General features: G+C 51.4%; 2 protein-coding genes across 2 annotated transcripts; both read left to right on the forward strand.

Moving 5' to 3' along the window:
* Positions 1-801: 801 nt before the first annotated feature.
* On the forward strand, positions 802-5630 carry LOC123395219 (bifunctional aspartokinase/homoserine dehydrogenase 1). The gene is made up of 12 exons (XM_045090170.1): positions 802-1051; positions 1130-1280; positions 1454-1531; positions 1756-1871; positions 1989-2042; positions 2303-2390; positions 2479-2571; positions 3207-3247; positions 3703-3756; positions 4269-4432; positions 4675-4744; positions 5280-5630. The coding sequence occupies exons 1-12, from the start codon at positions 938-940 to the stop codon at positions 5412-5414; spliced, it is 1158 nt and encodes a 385-aa protein (XP_044946105.1). The 5' UTR covers positions 802-937; the 3' UTR covers positions 5415-5630.
* Positions 5631-11841: 6211 nt separating this feature from the next.
* LOC123395383 (probable inactive serine/threonine-protein kinase bub1) lies at positions 11842-15266 on the forward strand. The gene is made up of 7 exons (XM_045090374.1): positions 11842-12063; positions 12149-12293; positions 12576-12733; positions 12853-12937; positions 13012-13066; positions 13152-14480; positions 14838-15266. Exons 1-6 carry the CDS (start codon positions 11939-11941, stop codon positions 14447-14449), a joined length of 1866 nt encoding a protein of 621 aa, XP_044946309.1. The 5' UTR covers positions 11842-11938; the 3' UTR covers positions 14450-14480; positions 14838-15266.
* Positions 15267-23714: the final 8448 nt, after the last annotated feature.

Below are 23714 nucleotides of genomic sequence, written 5' to 3' on the forward strand. Positions count from 1 at the left end.
GATGAGAGGAGCAAGGGTTAGGCGCCTCTATCTGGCCATAAGGAGTCGCCGTTGCCACGCCATAACCTCGGAGTTCCCTGTGTGAGCCATGGAGGCCCGCCTCCACCTGCAAGTACTTCGCTTCGCCGTGTTGCCGCCGTTCTGCGTCGAGCAGACGCATCATCCCAACTCACTGTAGCTGTCGCGTTGATTTGATCCAGAAGCTGTGCTCGAGCGCCGAAACGGGGGCAGCAAGCGGACAGAGGTACGGCCGTGGAGGCGGGTGGTTTGAGATCGACAACAGTGGTGGTTGAGGTCGGCCGCAGCGGCGAGTGGTGTGGCAGCGGCCTGGGCACAGGACAGGGTGGACCAGGGTCGACGCGATGCTCTCGAGCGCCGCAACGGGGGCAGTGAGCGGGGAGAGGTACGGCCGCGGAGGCGGGTGTGTTGAGATCGACAGGGGTGGCGGTTGAGATCGGCCGCGGCGGCGAGTGGTGTGGCGGCGGCCTGGGCACGGGCCAGGGTGGCCCAGGGTCGACGGGAGGAGGCAATGCGTACGGGTATAATTTTTGCAGCGAATCGTTTTTTTCTTTTGCGTTGCAGATAAATGATGAAGCGCGGGTTGAATAACAAAAATTAAGGGGATTTTTTATAAAAATGCCGCGGTAGGTTTTCCGACGGAAGCAATAGCCGCTTTATTATTAGGTAGGTATGGAAGTATAGATATAGATATAGATATAGATTTTTTCAAGGAGAATCACAACATATGTTTTTTTTAGTGGCATGACAACATATGTCAGCGGTAGGTGACAACGTTGGTGTGGTACGGGCGGCCCAAACGACCGAAGCCCCAACGGAGCAGCTAGAAACTCTGCTGCCGGCGCTAGGAACACTACTCCAGCAGCTCCTCTCTGGACCAGACGAGACGAGACGAATCGAAGCCGATCCGCCTTTCCAAATGCCGCAGGCGCAGGCGAGGTCGGTCCTGCCGGTGGTGCTCCTCGGCTGCGGCGGCGTCGGCCGCCACCTCCTCCGCCACATCGTCTCCTGCAGGCCGCTCCACGCCAACCAGGTCAGGTTCATCCACCCGCCGCTTTCCCCTCCCCCGATTCGGCGGCGCTCATGCGTGCTTACCTGCTTCTGATTATAGGGCGTCGCCATCCGGGTGGTGGGCGTTGGCGACAGCACTTCGCTGCTCGTCGCAGACGACGTCCGCGCCAACGGCCTCGATGACGCGCTCCTCAACGACCTCTGCTCCGCCAAGTCCGCCGGCTCGCCCCTGTCCTCGCTGCTCGCTCGCGGTATGTAAAGTTTCATTCCATCCGCATCGATCCTTATGTTGCAGCGCAAGTGGGTGCGGCATTCTTCAGAGCACTATGTGAAAAATACGGGCATCGATCGGAGTTTAATCTACTTTTCTTCCCGTACATGCAACGGAATTTGATGTATGACTGGATTGGTTGCGGAAATCCAGGGCACTGTCAGGTGTTTAACAAGCCGGAGGCAATGGGGAAAGTCATCGATGCCGCTACCATGCTTGGAAGAACAACCGGTTTGTTAGTTCTGCACTCTCTTGCTCATATATCATAGACAACACACCAACCCATTTCACTCGCACACCATATATTATGCTTGCCACATTATTTATTTAAATCAATAGAAAACATAAAATGAAAATCCCAGCTTTCCTCTGTGTGATGATTTTGATGATACTTCCTGTTTTCGATCTATGGATCTTCTTTACAGCTTGTGTTACACTTGAACACTTTTTTGTAGGTCTGGTGATAGTTGATTGTTCTGCAACTTATGACACTGTTGGTGTGCTGAAGGATGCCGTGGATCATGGATGCTGCGTTGTTTTGGCAAACAAAAAACCTCTTACATGTGCTTATGTAAGGCCATCTCGACTCCTAGTCTTACTAAGTGATGTATAAGATTCACTGGTTTATATTCAGCCAATGAGATAAGTTTCATATGTGCTTTACCTGATTTGCTTGCTTTTTGTGCAGGAGGATTTTAAAAAGTTGACGTCCCACTTCCGTCAGATAAGATTTGAATCTACAGTATGCACATGTTATTAGTAATTATTTCTTGATTTCTTGCTCTTTTCATATTGTATATTTGCTCATCTTTTTGTGAAGTGTTCTGATAGTTTGTTCATCACGCATGTTCATTTTGTGTAAAAAGTTATTGTGACTGGACTGTAGGAGTCAAACCGTGTATATTACATTATCTTATTTGCTTATTCTCACTGTTTATTTGATACCTGATGTTTCAATTTTTACAAAGGACATCCACCAATCTTTGCAATTCTTACTTCCAGGTTGGAGCAGGTTTGCCTGTAATAGCTTCTGTAACCCGCATTATTGCATCTGGAGATCCAGTTTCCCGAATCGTTGGCAGTCTGAGTGGTACATAAATTTTAGCATGCTTGTTTTGATAATGCAGTGTTTTACAAATGACAATACAATACACTCCTTCCTTAATACACTATCGTAGGTACACTTGGCTATGTGATGAGTGAGCTGGAGGATGGAAAGAAATTTAGCGAAGTTGTGAAAACTGCCAAGGCTCTTGGTTATACAGAACCAGGTCTAAAAGATGTATACTCACCTCATATCTGTCATCACGATATTTATATATGTCTAGTTGTTTACCATTGGTTAATGAGAAGAAAATTACGTTGATATAAGCTTATTTCCAGGAAGCTATGGTACATAAGTAAAAGATAGTTGTATCATTGGGTTGGAAGGAGAATGGATAATTTTATTCGGATTGAAGCAATATGTTGCTACATTTATCTGTATTATGCCATATTAATATATTCATTTCTTCTAACAGACCGCTGTTTGATGAGTATATGGAAAATTGGTAAAGCTTAGGCTATACGATGGAAATATACTGATGTACTCCCATGCTATTTTTTCTACTTTTCATTAGTAAACTTTGGAAACAGAATCTAAAACGTGCACTTATGATTGTCTCAAGGCATGAGGTTTTGGAACGTAGCTATAGGCCTAACCTACTTCCCTAAAAACACAAGAAATCAGAAAAGAAAAAAACAGTTCACTGAATTGAGTTATATTTTTGTGTTTGTCTTTTCTTTGTGAAAACATCCGAAAAGTGCATATAATTTGGTTTTTAGCTAAGGACTAGGGTGCATATACTTTGCTTAACTTATGCTTTACATGGGAAAGTGCATTTACTCTGTTGTTTATTTTTTGTAGATCCACGTGATGATCTCAGTGGGATGGATGTGGCTAGAAAGGTTAGATAGCTCATGTCTCTGCATGCATTGAGTTAGTTAGCTGTGTTCTACTCATGAATACCAACATAATTCTCTTTACTTGTGTCTTTGTTTAGCCTTTGGCAGTATTTTTCTTCTTCTGCTAAGTGAAGTAGTGAACTGATATGTATATTCTAACTGCTGTTGCATGTTACTTTTGATGAGTGTATGTTTTATTGCAAGGATTCGATAAAGAAAACCTTAACCAGTACAACCAAAAGCACAAAATGCCCATCCAATTCAAACAGGACGGGCCTACTTTATCTTATCCTATTTTGAATTTCAATACCTTCACCTTCCGGATATCCCATTTATATTTGGTCTACATCGAATAATATTATGTTCCTCCAGAAAGGGAACTTATGTTCAGGTTTCAAATGTTTAATAACTTTCATTTGATTCTTTTTTAATTTGTCAAAAATTCGGTATGTGTGCAGGCATTGATCCTAGCTAGGCTTCTCGGGCAGCAGATCAGCATGGAGAATATCATTGTATGCCTATCTATAATACTGTTCAGCAATTTGAATCATTCTGATGCGCTTGTTTTTGTACAAACATGGTTCCTTGTGCACGGGGTGCTGTTTTTCGTTGTTATAGCTTATGCATGTTTAACCTTACTCTTAGTCTGACTGTTCACAAACAATCAAGTAGGTTCTAGATGAATCAATTCCTTTCCAAATCACTCTATTTGGCAATAACTTGCTCCATATTTTTCATATGCTGGCACTTGGTTTTTTATTCATAGGACTTCTCTTGTCTACCAGGGAGTAGATTAGATAACATGCTACAGTTTAGAAAACTACCCTCCAATGCCTGTAAAGATATTATTAGACTGATCCAATAGTTTCTGTTTTTAACCTTAAAAAATCGTTGCTTGTTTGAGTTCCTATGTTTGCCGGAAAGCTACATCATATATACTGCCCTACATTCTTGTGAGGAAGTCTGTGTAATTGAATAGGTACTCTTTACTATTTAGATGAGCTAGTTTTGTAATTCTCTTCAGGTTGAGAGTTTATATCCGAGTGAGTTAGGACCTGAGGTTATGTCCACAACGAATTTCCTTGAGAGTGGGTTGACAAAACTCGATGAGACGATTGAAGAAAGGGTCAAGGCAGCATCTTTGAGGGGAAATGTTCTGCGCTATGTTTGTGTCATTGGAAACACAGGGTATGTATCCTGCCCAATTTGATGGGCATTGTGCATTGTGCAATGTCCTTTTGCATCATCACTCAGTGCTTTTACCTGTACAGTAAAGCCTCGAATTTATTCTGCAAAACTACAGCAGTATTTATTTTCTGCTCATTTGCTGAAATAAAAAACCATGATGTTTGTTTGACATTTTCTTCAAATGCTTATTTTGTGCATGCTGGTAGGTTAGTCTCAATGTTCCTGATGTCCCCATTTTGTAGGTGCCAAGTGGGCCTTCAAGAGGTCCCAAAAGATTCTGCACTGGGGAGATTGAGGGGAAGTGACAATGTGGTATGTTAATATTTTTCTCTTTCTTGTTCGTTCATTGTCATATAAACTCTCAAAACAAAAGAGCCAATGGGTCTGAGCAGGGTTTCTTTTGCCTTCCACTAGACGGGACAGTATCTTGTCAACCCTTCTAGACCATTTATTGATGCAAAGAATGCTCTACCTTTTACTGGTTCGATTGCCCTTTCTTTTTGGTGCCGTTAACAATTTGGGATAAACTGAGGTACACTAAAAGTACCGAAGTCAGTATTTTGCTTAAACTGGCTTCTAATGTGCTATATGCAGTTTGATTAAAAATCTCAGCGTCTACTAGTTTCCATAGATGTTTTTTGGAACAACAGAATCAGCCTTACATGTTTTAATGTTCAAGTGGTCATGTCCCGTGAATTAGCAAATCAATGAGCAAAGGCATTAGCGTCCTGAATGGCGAAGGAATCCTTTTGATGTCCAATTTTTTGCTCTGTTACATTAAAAAAGATTACCTTTTGTTTTCTGGAAACCAGTGTCTAACTACAAATGCATCGTTTCTCCTGATCAGGTGGAGATATACAGCAGATGCTACGAGAGCTCCCCGCTGGTGATCCAGGGTGCAGGAGCCGGAAACGACACCACCGCCGCAGGAGTTCTCGCTGATATAATCGACCTCCAAGATCTTTTCCAGACAAGAGCGTGATTGTCTTGTTTAGCACCAAGGAGTTTGATTATTGAGTTGTATGATCGACCATAATGTCCATTGAACTGAAATTGGTTTTGGCGTTTGAGGCTGTATGAACATTTTTGGTTCTGTTTGGCTGCTGTTGATTTGACAAATCAGGATGGTGCTTTGCACTCGGGCTGCCCTTTAAACTTTGGGACATTTCCTGTGAAAATAGGCAAATATTTCCAATCACTATGGTTGTCGATGAGGACTTTGTGGTTACCGCAAAGAGAAATAATAACATGAAGAAAACACATAAATAGATGGCACATACTCCCTTCGTCCCAAAAATTTTGTCTTAGATTTGTTTAGATATGAATGTATCTAGTCATGTTTTAGTATTTTGATACATTCATTTCGAGACAAACCTAAACAAGAATTTTGGGACGGAGGGAGTATCAAATAACCACTTACTAGCCCACCGAACACACACTACTATAAAACCGAACAACAATGACCGCCTAATCATCGGTAACTTGTTTCAGGCCGGACAGTGATGACTTATCCATCATAGACGGGTGTCCTACAAATGTGTATCAGACCAACTCCAACGCGGCGAATCAATTCGTTCAGCCGCGTCTATTTGTGTTGAAGTGGACCTAAAACTAGGCCCAAGGCACCGACGCAAACGGGGCTGTCCTTCCTGATCCATTTTCAATCTAAATTAATTCTAAATCGGTGCGTACAAGCCATCGATCTATGGCGGCAGCGATGGTGGACTTGGTCGTGGCCTTGTTCCTGGCTTCTTGCTCATGCTGGTTGTTCTTCCTCCTCAACGATTGGATGGCGCGCTCCTCAGGCATGAGAACCTTCTTCTTTGTGGTCGGTGCCGACCCTTTGCGTACGTCCTTGGCAAAGACGGGATCGTCGGAGATGAGGAAGGCAAGGCCGTCAGCGGCGTCGAGGGTCGGGGCGTCATCGTCCATAGCACACGCGAGAGAGTGGGTGGGAGGTTTTTGAAAAAAATAGGGCAAATGGTGGCGATGTGCCACTGACTGGGGAGGAGAAGGGCGGGCGTCGCGTACGTCCATCCCATTTCCGCACCGACGCAAACTTGGTTTAAATTTAAGTCTAGAATGGACCGCACATGCATAAAAAACGAACGTCCGTCCGTTTAAATCAACATGTTGGGCTTCGATTCGTGTCTGTCGTCTGTTTGAAGTTGCTCAGAGCATCTCTAGTAGAACCCTCAAACCCTTAAATCTAAAACCAGTTTTAAGGGTTGAGAATTGGCCATTTTTGACACTTTTAAGGGTTGAAAAACAGGGGCAAAGACTAGAACCCTCAAACCCAACCCTTATAACGGAATATTCCGTTATAAGGGTTGGGTTTGAGGGTTTTAGTCTTTGCCCCAACCCCAACCATTAAAACTGTCATTTGGCATATCACAATTTTCACTAGAAAAACATAATAAACCTTCAAACAAACACGGAAATAAAGATCATTGATGCATGGTTTAATAGTTTTTACATCACACAATCATCATCTTCCCCCTCTCATCGGCACCATCACCAAAAAGTTGCACTTGGCGCCATTTCCTAGACCACTTCCACGTCCATCAAGCACCTCCATTGTCGCCGGTGGTGGAGTCTCCACACCGCCATCGCCACCATCACTCATCGGAGTGTCACCTCAAAGAGTAGAGGACGCACCACAGAATATCTTCTTCCTCTCTGCGACGTCCTCCTTGTAGTCCTTCCACCATTGCAATTGTTCTTGATCCATGTTGTTGGAGCATATATCTCCATATGTGGTTTTGGTACTTGATGACAATTCCTATGGACTAATGGTTGCCTTAAGTTACATTTATAGGATTTGTCCATAGACACTTCTTGAAGTCCATCTGTTGGGTTCAAGGAGTTTATATGATGACCAAGATGGTATTCAAGGTATTATCCAAAGAATGGTCATAGAGACACATGGTTGATCAAGATCTCAGACAAAGAGTAAATCAAGATGATCAACACACAAAGCGTACAAGATGTACCGAGAGGGATCAAGTGATCCCATGGTATGGTAAACATTGTCCATTACGTATTTGTGTACTAACCCATGGTCTTCGTGAGAGTTCTATGTGGGGGTTAGGTGTGTTTCCATGGGCTTGCGTCAAAGGGAAGATCTCATACAACCCATGAAGTATGACGTCGATGACCAAGATGGTATTCAAGGTATTATCCAAAGAATGGTCATAGAGACACATGGTTGATCAAGATCTCAGACAAAGAGCAAATCAAGATGATCAACACACAAAGCGTACAAGATGTACCGAGAGGGATCAAGTTATCCCATGGTATGGTAAGCATTGTCCATTACGTATTTGTGTACTAACCCATGGTCTTCGTGAGAGTTCTATGTGGGGGTTAGGTGTGTTTCCATGGGCTTGCGTCAAAGGGAAGATCTCATACAACCCATGAAGTATGACGTCAAGTTGTGATAGTCATCAAGATTGCGATGTGCAAGTTCAAGTGGATCAGCACGAAGATATCATGCTTGAAGCTTGCCGTCCATTGTGGTGGCAATGGACTTGTGAAGATATGCTGAAGAGTGGCTCACCCATAGTGAGTATGGGGGAGCAATCAACTAGTCTTCATCAAGCCAACACAATCAAGAAAGGTGGTCCATCTTGAGGAAGCCAAGATCATCATCATCTAGCTCAAGAGGACGAGGTGCAAGGTATAGGTTTGCCCTTGATAGGTTTTCTGGTTAGGATAGATTGATGTACTATCAAGGGGGGCTCTCAAGTGAGTAGCTTGACCGTATCGTTCGTTGAGAGCTCAAACCATTTGCATCCTTGCATCATACTTCTTGGTTCTTGTTTGGTGTTTCTCTTTGTGAGTTTTAGAGCTTATGGTCATCTTCGTGACAAGCTCGAGTTCATCGAAAACGGAGTCCATATGCATCTACTATGATGTTTTCGATCTTGGAGTTTTTGCCGGTTCTTCATTCATAAGAGATCTCACATATCTATATCATTGGCATTTTCATATCCGCATGGTCTTAAGATTTCCCTTGTCGTCCTGAATCCAACAAGCTTGGGTTTGCTCGATTCGGAGCTCGTATGCGAAAGTTATGGCTGTTTCAGTGGCGAGCAGTAGTACAGCTGGACCTAGCGATAGTACCGCTAGAGTTGGCGGTAGTACCGCTGGCCCTAGCGGTAGTATCGCTGGCCCTAGCGGTAGTACCGCTGGCTGGCGGTAGTACCGCCCCTGGTCAGCAGTAGTACCGCTCCAGGAGCTTAGTACCGCCTGCCTAGCGGTTGTTCGTGGACGGACCTTTTTGCGAAGACTTTCTTGACGGTGGTAGTGCCTTTGCACTACCAGGGGCCCAGTGGTAGTACCGCTGGGGCCAGCGGTAGTACCGCTAGCTGGCGGTAGTACCGCTGGAGTGCGAGCGGGAGTACCGCTGGAGCTCGGGCAGAAAGTGGGGGTAACGGTCTGATTCCTTCCCCCACTATATAAAGGGGGTCTTCTTCCCCCTTGGTCTAATTTATCCGTTGAGCTCTTGTTCTACCTCCATTGTTGACATTCTTAGAGCTTGATTACTCTCTATCTCTCCAATGATTCTTGCTTGTTCTTGAGGGAAAAGAGAGAGGAGATCTAGATCCACATCTCCACCAATCACTTTCTCCTCTATGTGAGGGGAACCCCTTGGATCTTGATCTTGAAGTTCTTTGTGAGCTCCTTGTTCTTCCTCTCATATTTCTCCATAGCTTTTGTTGTTGTGGAGGGATTTGAGTGTGAGGGACTTGACCACTTCGTGTGTTCTTGCCATTGCATTAGTTGCATCGGTTTGAGTCCTCCACGGTGATACGTGGAAGTGAGAAGTTGAGAAGCTTACTACCTTTGGTACTTAGTACCCTTGATATTGTTCTTCGTGGATTCTTTGGCGTCCTAGAAGCTTGGTGGTGTCTCGGAGCTCAATCATTGTGGTGTGAAGCTCCGGGAAGCGTCGGGGTCTCCAATTAGGTTGTGGAGATTGCCCCGAGCAATTTGTACGGGTACCGGTAACCGCCCCCAAGGGTTGCCACGTGTACGGGTTCGGTAACCGCCCCCAAGGTTTGCCATTTGTACGGGTTCGGTGACTGCCCTCAAGGGTCCCTTAGTGAAATCACGGCATCTTGCATTGTGCGAGGGCGTGAGGAGATTACGGTGGCCTTAGTGGCATCTTGGGGAGCATTGTGCCTCCACACCGCTCTAACGGAGATTAGCATCCGCAAGAGTGTGAACTTCGGGATACATCATCGTCTCCCCGTGCCTCGGTTTTCTCTTACCCGAACCCTTTACTTATGCACTTTACTTTGTGATAGACATATTGTTTATTGTAATATATCTTGCTATCACTTAGTTGTTTATCTTTCTTAGCATAAGTTGTTGGTGCACATAGGTGAGCCTAGTTGTTTGTAGGTTTTGTGCTTGACATATTAAACGTTAGTTTTATTCTGCATTTGTTCAAGCCTAAACCTTAACTATTTTAAAGAGCCTATTCACCCCCCCTCTAGGCGACATCCACGTCCTTTTCACATGTCCTTCTTGGACATCATCATGTGCTCCTTCTCTTCCACCATGAATTCTTTCCATACCTTTGCCTCTTTCACCTTGATCATCCTCTCCTCCAAGTCGGCCTTACGCTTTGCTTCTTCACGTTTTGCTTCAGCTTGTGCAAGCTTGACCTCTTTCTTCTTCTCGGTGATAAGAATCTTCGTCTCCAATGTCTTCCTTGTCAATTCCTCTCTTGCCTTCATCATTTGCTCCATCTTCTCCCTTAGGCTTGATGCCTCTCCTTTCATCTTCACCCTTTGCTTGCCCTTCTTGGTTCCCTCGGGCTTGCCCAAGTTCCTCTCCTTCTCCTCATCTTCACTATCATCCATCCTAAGCATTGCCGACTTCTTGGGTGCGGTCTCTTGATCCCTCAACTTCCACTTGTCAAAGGTTTGAAGAATTGCCCAAGCATGCTTAAATGGGAATGTCTTGCCCTTGGAAGCGACCATCTCCTTGTACCTCATGCCGGCAATTGTCTCGTATCAACCACACATAATCACATAAGAACCCACCAATAGCATAGTACACACACATAATCAAAATAGTGAAGAGATATGTACTCACATAGCCACTCTCCACGGTTTCACTAGGTGGTGCATCCCTCACTTGGTCCATGGCCGCACTCCAACGAGCACAAGCGGGCTTCATCAAATCCCACCGGCCTTGAAGCGACCGGTAACTGCGAGAGATGAATCCACTATTCTTCGGCTTGATCCTACAATAGTTGTCCTCGATCCTGTGCCAATACCGTTTACCGGTTTGATCGGTGCCGGTGGTTGCATCGATCCCCACAGATGCCCAAGCACGAACCAAGAGGATATCTTCCGCTTCGGTGTAGTTTGTCGACCGCGCGTGTGGGCGGGAAGCGGCGGTGAATGCCTCCTCCCCTATCTCGGCCACCTCCTCCTCGTTATCCCCTTCATCCTCCTCATCTTCCTCAACCTCCTCACCAAAGGGTTCTAGAGGCGGAGCCCCGAGGTCCACCTCCGCGTCTTGAAGGAGGTCCATGAACGAGGATGGGGTTGCCATTTCCTCGAACACCTCGTGCGCGGCGGGAGGAGGTTCGACGACGGCGGCGGGCGGGGCCGCGGGCTTCTTCCGCGCCGCGACCTTCTTCCGCTTCGGGGACGCGCCGGCGACCTTGGAGGAAGCCCCTCGCGGCCCACGGGAGGACACCTTCAGCCGGCTCTTCTTGGGGGCGGGCGCGGCGGGGACGGTGGCCGGGGCGGGGACGGTGGCCGGGGTGGGAGCTGGGGAGGCGGCAGGAGGCGGTGCGAGGCCCGCCCGCCGCCGCTTGGCCCCGACGTGGGTCGCCGCCACCACGTCGGCCACAGGACGGGGGCGGGCGGGGGTGCGGGGGGGGGGGGGGGGGGGGAAGCCTCCATGGCGGCGTGGCGGCGGGAGGAGCTGGGGAGGCGGGGGCGAGGGCGGGCGGGGGGGGGGGGGAGGAGCCTCCATGGCGGCGTGGCGCGCAGGAGGAGCTGGGGAGGCGGGGGGAGTTTTCCCTCCCGCGCGATGTGGGAAGAGGAGTGCGGGTTGGGGGGAGTTTTCCCTCCCAACCCTCACTTCTACAGGCTGGGAAGGGGTTTGAGGGTTGAACCTCTAATTTTTTTTACGGGTTTAAAGGTTTAAGGGTTCTAGTCTACGCCGTTTTGTCGATGAAAACTGTAAAAAAAAGTTATTTTTAAGGGTTTGAGAATTTGAGGGCTCTACTAGAGATGCTCTCAAAGTTGGGTTGGATTTGTAGATTTGATTAAAAAGGACAAAAAGGGGAAAATCTCAGACCAGACCGTTGGGTGACCAAGGCTGACAGGCGGCCATATAATACGATAGGTGGACCCACATGTCAGTATATGTGGCTGAAGTCACAAAATTGCAGCCCTGATTTCAAATCCGGCAAGCCGCCGCTTGCTCGGTTGCTTCTCGTCCCGGCGGCGGGCCATCGACCCTACCAATACACCCATGGCCGCAGCCGCCGACCCGCAGCACGGCCACATCGACATGGAGAAGGAGAAGGAGCTCCTCTCATCGGTGATTGGTGACATCCGCTGTTACTCCGGTTCCGACCCCCTCCGCCCATGGCTCCGGTACGGCCCTGCCCCCAATCACCGCGCCTGCCCGCACCGCGTCTCTCCTTTCCTCCTCTCTGATCGAACCGATTCCGTTTTACAGGGGGATCCGGAGGCTGGAGGGGGCGCTGCCACCGGCGACGTTGCGGGAGAAGCTGCCGAGGTTCCTCCAGAAGTGCGCCCAAGAGTTCCAGGACGAGCCCCGGTACCGCGACGACCCGCGGTACCTCCGCGTCTGGATCCAGATGGTGAGCCACTTGCTGCTATACCAAAGCATAGCACCGGCTGACTACGCGACGGTTTCATTTCGTTGGGGATTTACTGAGAGATGTTGAGATTGATTGGTATATTTATCGGCAGACTATCATCTGTTTGCTAATTTGCCATGCTAGGAGTTGCCTCCTACTGAATGTTCTCGTTGAAACACCACAGTTACTGAGCTCCGTTTCGCTCGGGTTCTCTTTGAGATAGGAACATTCTCTTGGATTGTTGCGAGGTCATATTGTGATTGCATGGTTTTGATGGTGTAGATGGACTATGTGAAGGATGCAAAGCCATTGCTGAAGAAGTTGGAGAGGAACAGAATAGGCCTCAAGAGAGCTGCATTTTATATGGCTTACGCGATATATTATGAGAAGCGTAGGAGGTTTCAGGATGCGGAGCAGATGTACCGCATGGGAATTCAGAAGTAATCTCTTACCCACCATGCTGTAGAGGATACTGTCGTTTGCTTGTACAGTTTGTTATTATTGTCTGAATATAAGTCTGGTTATGTAAACCTGGGTACTTAATGAAACTGTTCAATAGCCTTGCAGAGCCTATCGAGGAGTTACACAAATCACACGATCAGTTTATCTATCGCATGGAGTTATACCAGAAGAAGAAAGATAAAGTATGGCTTTCACTTCACCTTGGCAAATATTGTGCGTATGTAATCTTTTCTTACTATATACATTTCATCTGTAGGAAGGAATGCCTAGCAGAGTTAAACCACTTCCTAGATGTGCAAACCAAGTTGATGGTACGTTTAGAAAGAAAAAAACTTTGCTCAGGCTATCTAAATCAGTTTCTAGTGGAACTTACATGTCATTGGAAATATGCTGCAGGTCAAAGCAGAAATTATGCAGAACTTAAGTCCAATCCAGTGCAAAAATTGGGAAGCAGTTCAAGTTCTTCATCGTGCCGTTATCCTCCATTAGGTCATGCTAAAGATGGTGTACTATCCAGAGGCACCTCAGGAGATAACAAGAATTTGTCTCGTTGTAATAGTGATGATACTGTAGTTGTACGATTTGTTGGCTCTGCATTGGTTGGAAAGTCAGAAACTGAAGATGCTTGTCATCATGGCCTCGTTGAACCAACTATAAACTTGAAGGAGGCTATGGATGACATCAATAGCATGTTTCTAGAGCCAGTGGAGCCCGAGACAATGCTCAAGAAACGCTCGAAGCGTGATCGACCAAAGTTTAATCAGCAGGCAAGTGCACTTCATATCTTTGTTGATGAAGAACAACTTGACAGTAATGATGCAAACATTCTCCATGGCAAGAACACGAAGTCAGTCCATCCAAATTTTGGTCAACAAACAAGTGCATTTGAAATATTTGTTGATGAAGATTGTCCTAATGGTACCAACCAAAATGAGGGCCAAAACAAGAAAAGAAACAAGGAAAACAATCAGCAAACTAGTGGGTTTGAAATCTTTGTTGATGAAAATGAGCCTAAGGGTAATGATCAAAATGATATGTGTCACAAGAACACTAGGTGTCCTCCGAGACCATTACGTGATTCAGCAAGGCAGCAGGGCACAGGTGACTTCCAAAAGCCATTTGTGGGAGGGTTTGCAATATTGGCCGATGATGAAGATGAACAATGTGCGAACAATTATGATGGTGTTAGGATAAATTCGAGAAGTATGCATCCTCATAATAAGCTTACTATGCTCCATTCAGAACAAGCTGATAAAGAAACAAGGCATGTCAAAGGCGAGAATCCTTTCATTTTTGGACTTCGAGAAGACACAATCGTTCGTAGGTTTGTGGGATCTGCTGTTGTTGATGAGCCTAAAGTGGAAAATGCATGCCACCATGGGTTAGTTGATCCAACTATCAATTTGAAGGAGGCTATGTCTGATATAAACAACATGTTTGGAAAGCCACTGAACTTCCAGGATGGTAAAAAACTGAACAGGAAAACAAATGCGGTATCAGAGAGAAAAGCAGCTCCGGTTTCTGGTTTCTCCATATTAGCTGATGATGACATTAGCAAGGACCCTGCTGCTAAAGACAAACCAAGTAATTCCTGTAAATTTGGATCTGAGAGTGGTCTATTTGAGCCCACTATCACTACCCGCGACGTCATGTCAGAGATCAATGATATGTTTGGAATGTCACTTGACTTCTAAGGCACTTAGAGGGAATTTAATTATTCAACAGGTATTGTTTGCCCTCTATTCTTGAGAGTCTTTGTTGTCTGCATTCAAGATGTGAAATGTGCTGCATATTTCGTCTAAAAAAGAAAAAAAATGCAATTGATATATAATATACGTGCCACCATTTGCTGATACAATAGCTTGGGATTCAGTTGAACTCTTCGGTGCATAGTTGGCGACTGGTGAATTTTTCAAAAACTGATCCCTCGCGTTTATCGTTTTTATGTTTGAATGTGTTTCTTGATTCATTTTCCTTGATAAAATTGGGACAAGTGAAATGGTGACTAGCTTGGTTATTCACATCGCCTTGATATCCTGATGTTTTTGCTCTCTTACCTGAAAAATGCTTCTCTTGACGCAGATGCAGAAGATGCACAGAAAATGTTACACGATCACCCTTCTGGTGATCCAGGTTGCAGAAACCGGGAATGATATCATGCCTGCTGGTGTTCTCGCTGATCTCATAATTTTCCAGGATCTTTTCCACAAAATGAGCTTCCAGATCTTTGTTTAGCACCAGGCCCATGAGTTTTGTACCCCATATGAATGCTGGTATAAGTTAAATTGTTCCCTCGGGACTTGAGGTCACAGAACATTTTGTTCACCTCACTGTATTTTGTTCATTAGATCCTTGGCTAGCATTGGTGATGCTACCCATTACAATGACTTTCTCTTTGTTGGAAGCCACCGCCAGTCCATTATCAAACTCTGTCCCTGCTTTGCTTGGGTTTTTGCTGCTTGTACTGAAGGAATTTTACAGAAATCAGATAAAAAGCACAGTTCCAAACGAGGCCTACGCTCTTACATTTGTTTTTGCGAGTACACTTATCTATGGTCATTAAGGTTGTACTTTCCATTTTTTTGCTGTTTGTTGACAACATATTGCAGGTTTCAATTGGGAAACAGCTGATCGCAGCAGCTATTGTTGATTTCATCTAGGATCAAAGCCTACAGTAAGAAAACAATATTCGGTATATTTAGATAGGTAATGAAACATAGATTATTCACTAGTGCACTAGCATTGTTAATCCCTACCCAGATACGAATGACACCTGTACAGGCCTAAACAGGTGCACCAAGAAGAAGCCGGCCTATATGATGAACCCTAGCTGGTTTGTTCACGTTTTGGATTGGCTCAGATTCATGGCTGCCCGGTGTTGCCAGATGACCACTCTTTTGTGGGTGAATCCATGGTGATTGCTGCAGGTGCTGCGGTCTTGTCGCTTCTATGACGAGTCAGTAGGACACCACACCTCCATCTGGATTCAGGTACTCACTTAAATATGCAGTATATTTTGATTCAGTTGTCACAAACAGTCACAAAGATGTATCCATCAACAACAGAGCTTAATCTCTAGAGATACAAAGATAAAAGGGAAAGGAACGATAGGTAGGCTGTTATGACCGGTACAACGTACCAACGGAGGAGGCCCAATGGGCAGGGTTAATTACGGGCTTAGCCCAAGTTATCTTACCTATCTTAGAAGTCCAAGTTATATTAGAGTCCAAGTTAGAGTCCAAGCTATCTAGGGTTTAGTGGAGGTTGTCCTCCTTTATAAACACATGTACCCCTTCGATATTAATGAGACAATAAACAGTATATTCTGTTGTCGTCTCCCTCAGGAGACGAGAGCCCCAAACCCTAGCCGCCTCCCTCTCTCTCTCTCACGCCGCGACGGCGCCCAACCGCCGGCGCCGGCGTCCCCAACCTCGCAGCCCGCACTTCCACCCCTACAACCTACGTCCGAGACCTGGTAGAACCCTAGCCTCTACCAATTTGGTATCAGGTAGCTTGGGTTCGATGAGTTTGTCGGACCTTCCCACCACCACCGCCGCCGCCACCACCGCCTTCCCCGCCACCTCACAGCAGCCGCCGCCGCCGCACCACTCACCGCCGCCGGCCACCTCAGGTCCGGCCGCCTCCGGTCCCGCGGCCCTGGCGGCCGAACCCGCCCTCTCCCCGGCGGAGATGTCCTCGGCGATCCGCGACCTCAACCTGGCGGTCTCGAACCTCCGGACTCTCCTCCAGGCTCCGTACGCAACCCCGCCACCACCGCCTCCGCCGGCGGCGCCCTTCGCGCCACCGCCCCCGGCGACTGTCATGCCCCAGGGCCTGCCGATCACCCAGGTCCGGTGGCCGCCGTCGCCGTCCCCGCTACCGACGTGGATGGACACGCCGACCTACACGACGGCGCCACTACAGCCGACGGTGTTGCAGCCACCCGCCCCCACCTTCGGGGGGGTCGGCGGGTACACTGATCCGTACGCCGGGAGCTTCGTGGTGCCGCAACACTCTCCTTCCGCCGCGCTAGGCCGTCACGAGGGCACCTACGCGGCCTCGCCACACGTGCAGCAGCCACCCCGCTTCACCAAGCTGGAGTTCGCCACCTACGACGGCACCATCGACCCCCTGAACTGGCTCAATCAGTGCGACCAGTTTTTCAGGGGGCAGCGGACCATGGCGTCCGACCGCACGTGGATCGCCTCCTACCACCTCCGTGGCGCCGCCCAGACTTGGTACTACGCCCTCGAGCAGGACGAGGGCGGGATGCCTTCATGGGAGCGCTTTCGCGACCTGTGTCTCCTCCGGTTCGGCCCCCCATACGTGGGAGCCGCTTGGCCGAGCTTGGTCGCCTTCCCTTCACCACCTCGGTGCAGGACTTCGCCGACCACTTCCAGACGTTGGCCTGCCATGCGCCTGACGTCACGGCTCGCCAACGCGCCGAGCTCTTCGTCGGCGGCCTTCCCGACCACATCCGCATCGACGTTGAGATGCGCGACCCCCAGGACCTGCAGACGGCCATGTATTACGCACGCGCGTACGAGCAGCGCGCCAACGCCCTACAGCAGGCATTCCCGGGCCGCGGCACGCGTTCCCCGACCCGACCCGCCCCGGCGGCCGCCACCCCGACACGCCCCGCCCTGCCGGCCGCTACGGCGGCTGCCCCCGCGCCGACACGCACCTTCCGGCGCTTGACGTCGGCCGAGCAGCTCGAGCGGCGCCGCAAGGGCCTGTGCTTCAACTGCGACGAGCCGTATGCGCCAGGTCATACGTGCGCCCGCCTGTTCTACTTGGAGACCGTCGACGACGCGGAGGTGGAGGCCCTCACCGCGGAGCTCGACGCCACCACACTCTCCGAGGCCGGCGTCACGACCTACGGGCCGGTCGACGCGACCGCCTTCGTCGTCTCCCTTCATGCCATGGCTGGCATCAAGACGGCAAAGACGATGCTGCTTCCGGTGACGATCAACGGGGAGCTTCTGACCGCGCTCGTGGACACGGGTTCGACGCACAACTTCCTGTCCGGGGACGCCATGCGCCGCCTCGCACTCCAACCGGCGGGCTCGGAGAAGTTCAGCGTCACCGTCGCCAACGGGGACCGCCTTGCTTGCCAGGGGGTGGCGCGGCAGGTTCCCGTCCTCATCGGCGACGAGCCGTTCTCCATCGACTGCGTCGGCATCGACCTGGGCTGCTACGACTTCATCCTCGGCATCGACTTCCTGTCCACTCTCAGCCCCATCCTTTGGGACCTCGATGTGCTGTCCCTCATCTTCTGGCGCGAGGGCGGCCGTCGCGTTCAGTGGACAGGCATCGGCGGCTCCGGCGCCGTGACTCCACAGCTCCAGTTGATGGCGTCCGCACTGGACGAGGCGCATCCCCTCCTGGCCGACCTCCTGCAGCAGCACAGCGACATCTTCGACGAGCCACAGGGCCTCCCTCCCGTGCGGCCCTGTGACCACCGCATCCACCTGCTGTCGGACACGGCACCTGTAGCCGTGCGTCCGTACCGGTACCCTCAGCTGCAGAAAGACGAGCTCGAGCGTCAGGTGGCGGTCATGCTCGCGCAGGGCATCATCCGGATTTCGACATCGCCGTTCTCCGCCCCGGTGCTCCTTGTGCGCAAGTCCGACGGCACATGGCGCTTCTGCATCGACTACCGCGCCCTCAACGCCCTGACGTCCAAGGACAAGTTCCCCATCCCTGTCGTGGATGAGCTCTTGGACGAGCTACACGGAGTGCGCTTCTTCACCAAGCTCGACCTTCGCTCGGGCTACCATCAGGTGCGCATGCACCCTGACGACATCGAGAAGACGGCGTTCCGCACTCACCATGGCCACTTCGAGTTCCTGGTGATGCCGTTCGGCCTCTCCAACGCGTCGGCGACCTTCCAGGCCCTGATGAACGACGTGCTCAGCCCATACTTGCGCCGCTTGTGCTTGTTTTCTTTGATGACATTCTCATCTACAGTGCATCTTGGGCGGAGCATCTACAACATGTGGCCATCATCTTCAACGAGCTTCGAGCGCATCGTCTTCACCTCAAGCGCTCGAAGTGCTTGTTCGGCACGACCTCCGTCGCGTACCTGGGGCATGTCATCTCGGCGGATGGGGTAGCGATGGACGCGGACAAGGTCGCCGTCGTCGCCGCGTGGCCGATCCCGCGGTCACCGCGGGCGCTCCGCGGCTTCTTGGGCCTCGTCGGCTACTACCGGAAGTACATCCGGGACTTCGGCCTCATCGCCGCGCCACTGACGCGTCTCCTTCGACGCGACGCCTTCTCCTGGGACGAGGAGGCGACTACGACATTCGAGGCTCTCCAGCGGGCGCTCACGACGGGACCCGTCCTCCAGATGCCGGACTTCGATAAGCCGTTCATCGTGGACTGCGACGCCTCTGGCATCGGCTTCGGCGCCGTCCTTCACCAGGGCGAGGGACCGCTCGCCTTCTTCAGCCGCCCCTTCGCCGCTCGCCATCACAAGCTCGCAGCCTACGAGCGCGAGCTTATTGGGCTGGTTCAGGCGGTGCGCCACTGGCGGCCTTATCTTTAGGGCCGGTCATTCCGTGTGCGCACGAACCACTACAGCCTCAAGTTCTTGCTGGACCAGCGCCTCTCCACAGTTCCGCAACACCAGTGGATCAACAAGCTCTTTGGCTTCGACTTCACCGTTGAGTACCGCCCCGGCCGTCTCAACACGGTCGCCGACGCCTTGTCCCGCCGCGACACTGAGGATGTCGCGGACGACATCGCCATGGCTGGCACTATCATGTGCATTCGCTCCGGGCCATCTTTCGCCTTCATCAACGACATTCGCCGGGCAACGTCGACGGCCGTGGACGCCCAGGGCCTGCGCCAGCGCCTTGACGCCGGCGAGCTGGACGCGCCCTGGCGCTTGGACAAGGGGCTACTCCTACATGGCCGCCGCATCTTCATGCCCGACCATGGCGACCTGCGCCACCAGGTCCTGACCTTGGCGCACTCTGCAGGGCACGAGGGCGTGCAGAAGACTCTCCATCGTCTCCGTGCTGATTTTTACATCCCCGGTGATGGCGCGATGGTCCGCGACGGGGTGCGGTCGTGCGTGACGTGCCAGCGGAACAAGACGGAGACACTACGACCCGCGGGTCTACTGCAGCCGCTGGACGTACCCTCCCAGGTGTGGGCGGATATTTCCATGGACTTCATCGAGGGCCTTCCCAAGGTGGGCGGCAAGTCCGTCATCCTCACGGTGGTTGACCGCTTCTCCAAGTACGCGCACTTCATCGCCCTGGGTCATCCATATACAGCCGCCTCCGTGGCGCGGGCCTTCTTCGATGGCATCGTCCGCCTCCACGGTTTTCCGTCGTCTATCGTCAGCGATCGTGATCCCGTGTTCACGGGACATGTCTGGCGGGATCTCTTTCGACTGGCGGGCGTGAAGCTCCGCATGAGCACGGCGTTCCACCCTCAGACAGACGGCCAATCCGAGGTTGTCAACAAGGTGATCGCCATGTACCTGCGCTGTGTTACTGGTGATCGTCCACGAGCTTGGGTGGACTGGTTGGCATGGGCAGAGTACTGCTGCAACACCTCCTATCACTCCACCCTGCGCACCACGCCTTTCGAGGTGGTCTACGGGCGCCCACCTCCGGCGATGCTCCCTTACGAGCCTGGGACGGCTCGGTCCGAGACGGCGGGCGACTTACTCCGCACCCGCGACGACATTCTGGCTGAGGCACGCCAGCGTCTTCTCCAAGCACAACAGCTGGCTCGGAAGTACTACGATGCTCATCATCGCGAGGCGGAGTTCGCGGTGGGCGATTGGGTGTGGCTGCGCCTCATCCACACGACCACGCAGTCTCTGGACCCGCACTCCAAGCGCAAATTGGGACCTCGCTACGCCGGTCCCTTTCGTGTGCTGGAGCGTGTCGGCACACTCGCATACCGCTTGGAGCTGCCAGCTGGTTCTCGCTTCCACGACGTCTTCCATGTCGGCTTACTGAAGGCCTACCGCGGGGACCCTCCTGCAGCGACACCGGCCCTTCCTCCTATTTCGGATGGCCGCCTCCTTCCAGCTTCCGCACAGGTGGCGAAGGTGCTACAGGCGCAGCAGCGTCGCGGCGTCTGGCATGTCTTGGTACAATGGACCGGCCTGCCAGAGGAGGAAGCGACTTGGGAGAAGCTCGACGATTTCCGCCAGCAGTTTCCAGATGTTCAGCTCGAAGACGAGCTGTTTGAGAAGGCGGGGAGAGATGTTATGACCGGTACAACGTACCAACGGAGGAGGCCCAATGGGCAGGGTTAATTACGGGCTTAGCCCAAGTTATCTTACCTATCTTAGAAGTCCAAGTTATATTAGAGTCCAAGTTATATTAGAGTCCAAGTTAGAGTCCAAGCTATCTAGGGTTTAGTGGAGGTTGTCCTCCTTTATAAACACATGTACCCCTTCGATATTAATGAGACAATAAACAGTATATTCTGTTGTCGTCTCCCTCAGGAGACGAGAGCCCCGAACCCTAGCCGCCTCCCTCTCTCTCTCTCACGCCGCGACGGCGCCCAACCGCCGGCGCCGGCGTCCCCAACCTCGCAGCCCGCACTTCCACCCCTACAACCTACGTCCGAGACCTGGTAGAACCCTAGCCTCTACCAATTTGGTATCAGGTAGCTTGGGTTCGATGAGTTTGTCGGACCTTCCCACCACCACCGCCGCCGCCACCACCGCCTTCCCCGCCACCTCACAGCAGCCGCCGCCGCCGCACCACTCACCGCCGTCGGCCACCTCAGGTCCGGCCGCCTCCGGTCCCGCGGCCCTGGCGGCCGAACCCGCCCTCTCCCCGGCGGAGATGTCCTCGGCGATCCGCGACCTCAACCTGGCGGTCTCGAACCTCCGGACTCTCCTCCAGGTTCCGTACGCAACCCCGCCACCACCGCCTCCGCCGGCGGCGCCCTTCGCGCCACCGCCCCCGGCGACTGTCGTGCCCCAGGGCCTGCCGATCACCCAGGTCCGGTGGCCGCCGTCGCCGTCACCGACGTGGATGGACACGCCGACCTACACGACGGTGCCACTACAGCCAACGGTGTTGCAGCCACCCGCCCCCACCTTCGGGGGGGTCGGCGGGTACACTGATCCTTAAACCGGGAGCTTCGTGGTGCCGCAACACTCTCCTTCCGCCGCGCTAGGCCGTCACGAGGGCACCTACGCGGCCTCGCCACACGTGCAGCAGCCACCCCGCTTCACCAAGCTGGAGTTCGCCACCTACGACGGCACCATCGACCCCCTGAACTGGCTCAATCAGTGCGACCAGTTTTTCAGGGGGCAGCGGACCATGGCGTCCGACCGCACGTGGATCGCCTCCTACCACCTCCGTGGCGCCGCCCAGACATGGTACTACGCCCTCGAGCAGGACGAGGGCGGGATGCCTTCATGGGAGCGCTTTCGCGACCTGTGTCTCCTCCGGTTCGGCCCCCCCATACGTGGGAGCCGCTTGGCCGAGCTTGGTCGCCTTCCCTTCACCACCTCGGTGCAGGACTTCGCCGACCACTTCCAGACGTTGGCCTGCCATGCGCCTGACGTCACGGCTCGCCAACGCGCCGAGCTCTTCGTCGGCGGCCTTCCCGACCACATCCGCATCGACGTTGAGATGCGCGACCCCCAGGACCTGCAGACGGCCATGTATTACGCACGCGCGTACGAGCAGCGCGCCAACGCCCTACAGCAGGCATTCCCGAGCCGCGGCACGCGTTCCCCGACCCGACCCGCCCCGGCGGCCGCCACCCTGACACGCCCCGCCCTGCCGGCCGCTACGGCGGCTGCCCCCGCGCCGACACGCACCTTCCGGCGCTTGACGTCGGCCGAGCAGCTCGAGCGGCGCCGCAAGGGCCTGTGCTTCAACTGCGACGAGCCGTATGCGCCAGGTCATACGTGCGCCCGCCTGTTCTACTTGGAGACCGTCGACGACGCGGAGGTGGAGGCCCTCACCGCGGAGCTCGACGCCACCACACTCTCCGAGGCCGGCGTCACGACCTACGGGCCGGTCGACGCGACCGCCTTCGTCGTCTCCCTTCATGCCATGGCTGGCATCAAGACGGCAAAGACGATGCTGCTTCCGGTGACGATCAACGGGGAGCTTCTGACCGCGCTCGTGGACACGGGTTCGACGCACAACTTCCTGTCCGGGGACGCCATGCGCCGCCTCGCACTCCAACCGGCGGGCTCGGAGAAGTTCAGCGTCACCGTCGCCAACGGGGACCGCCTTGCTTGCCAGGGGGTGGCGCGGCAGGTTCCCGTCCTCATCGGCGACGAGCCGTTCTCCATCGACTGCGTCGGCATCGACCTGGGCTGCTACGACTTCATCCTCGGCATCGACTTCCTGTCCACTCTCAGCCCCATCCTTTGGGACCTCGATGTGCTGTCCCTCATCTTCTGGCGCGAGGGCATCTTTTGTCTATGTACATCCGTATGTAGTTTATAGTATAATCTCTAAAAGGTCTTATATATTTAGGAACGGAGGGAGTACTAGTCTAGTCCATGCATGGCTTACTGGGTCACGAAAGCGTACATGTCCTGACTATAAATCTCCACTGTACATACACATGCAGGGTTCCCAAATTTGCATGAATTTTACAGGAATTCGTAGGTAAACAATCAATTCTGACAGGGTTACTGCAAAAATTGTGATTAAGATTTTCGCTTTATATGCTAGAGAAAAATGATGGTAACTTACAGATAGTTAGAATTAAGTTTCAAGTACGGACGCACAAACGAATATGGTGGTTCAGATTTTTGGTTTATGAACACCAGGCAGCATGTAAAATTGTAAACCAATTGCTTGGCGTTGTCGAACTACATTTTTCACAATAAGAAATACAATGTTAAATAAAAATAATTAAGAATGGGAGGAGGAACTGATTGGTACGGACGGACAATATATCAGTCGCATGAAAAGTTATGTATAGTGTGAGATTCTTTGGTCCAGATGA

Source organism: Hordeum vulgare, chromosome 5H, assembly GCF_904849725.1.
Source record: "Hordeum vulgare subsp. vulgare chromosome 5H, MorexV3_pseudomolecules_assembly, whole genome shotgun sequence".
NCBI classification, from domain to species: domain Eukaryota; kingdom Viridiplantae; phylum Streptophyta; class Magnoliopsida; order Poales; family Poaceae; genus Hordeum; species Hordeum vulgare.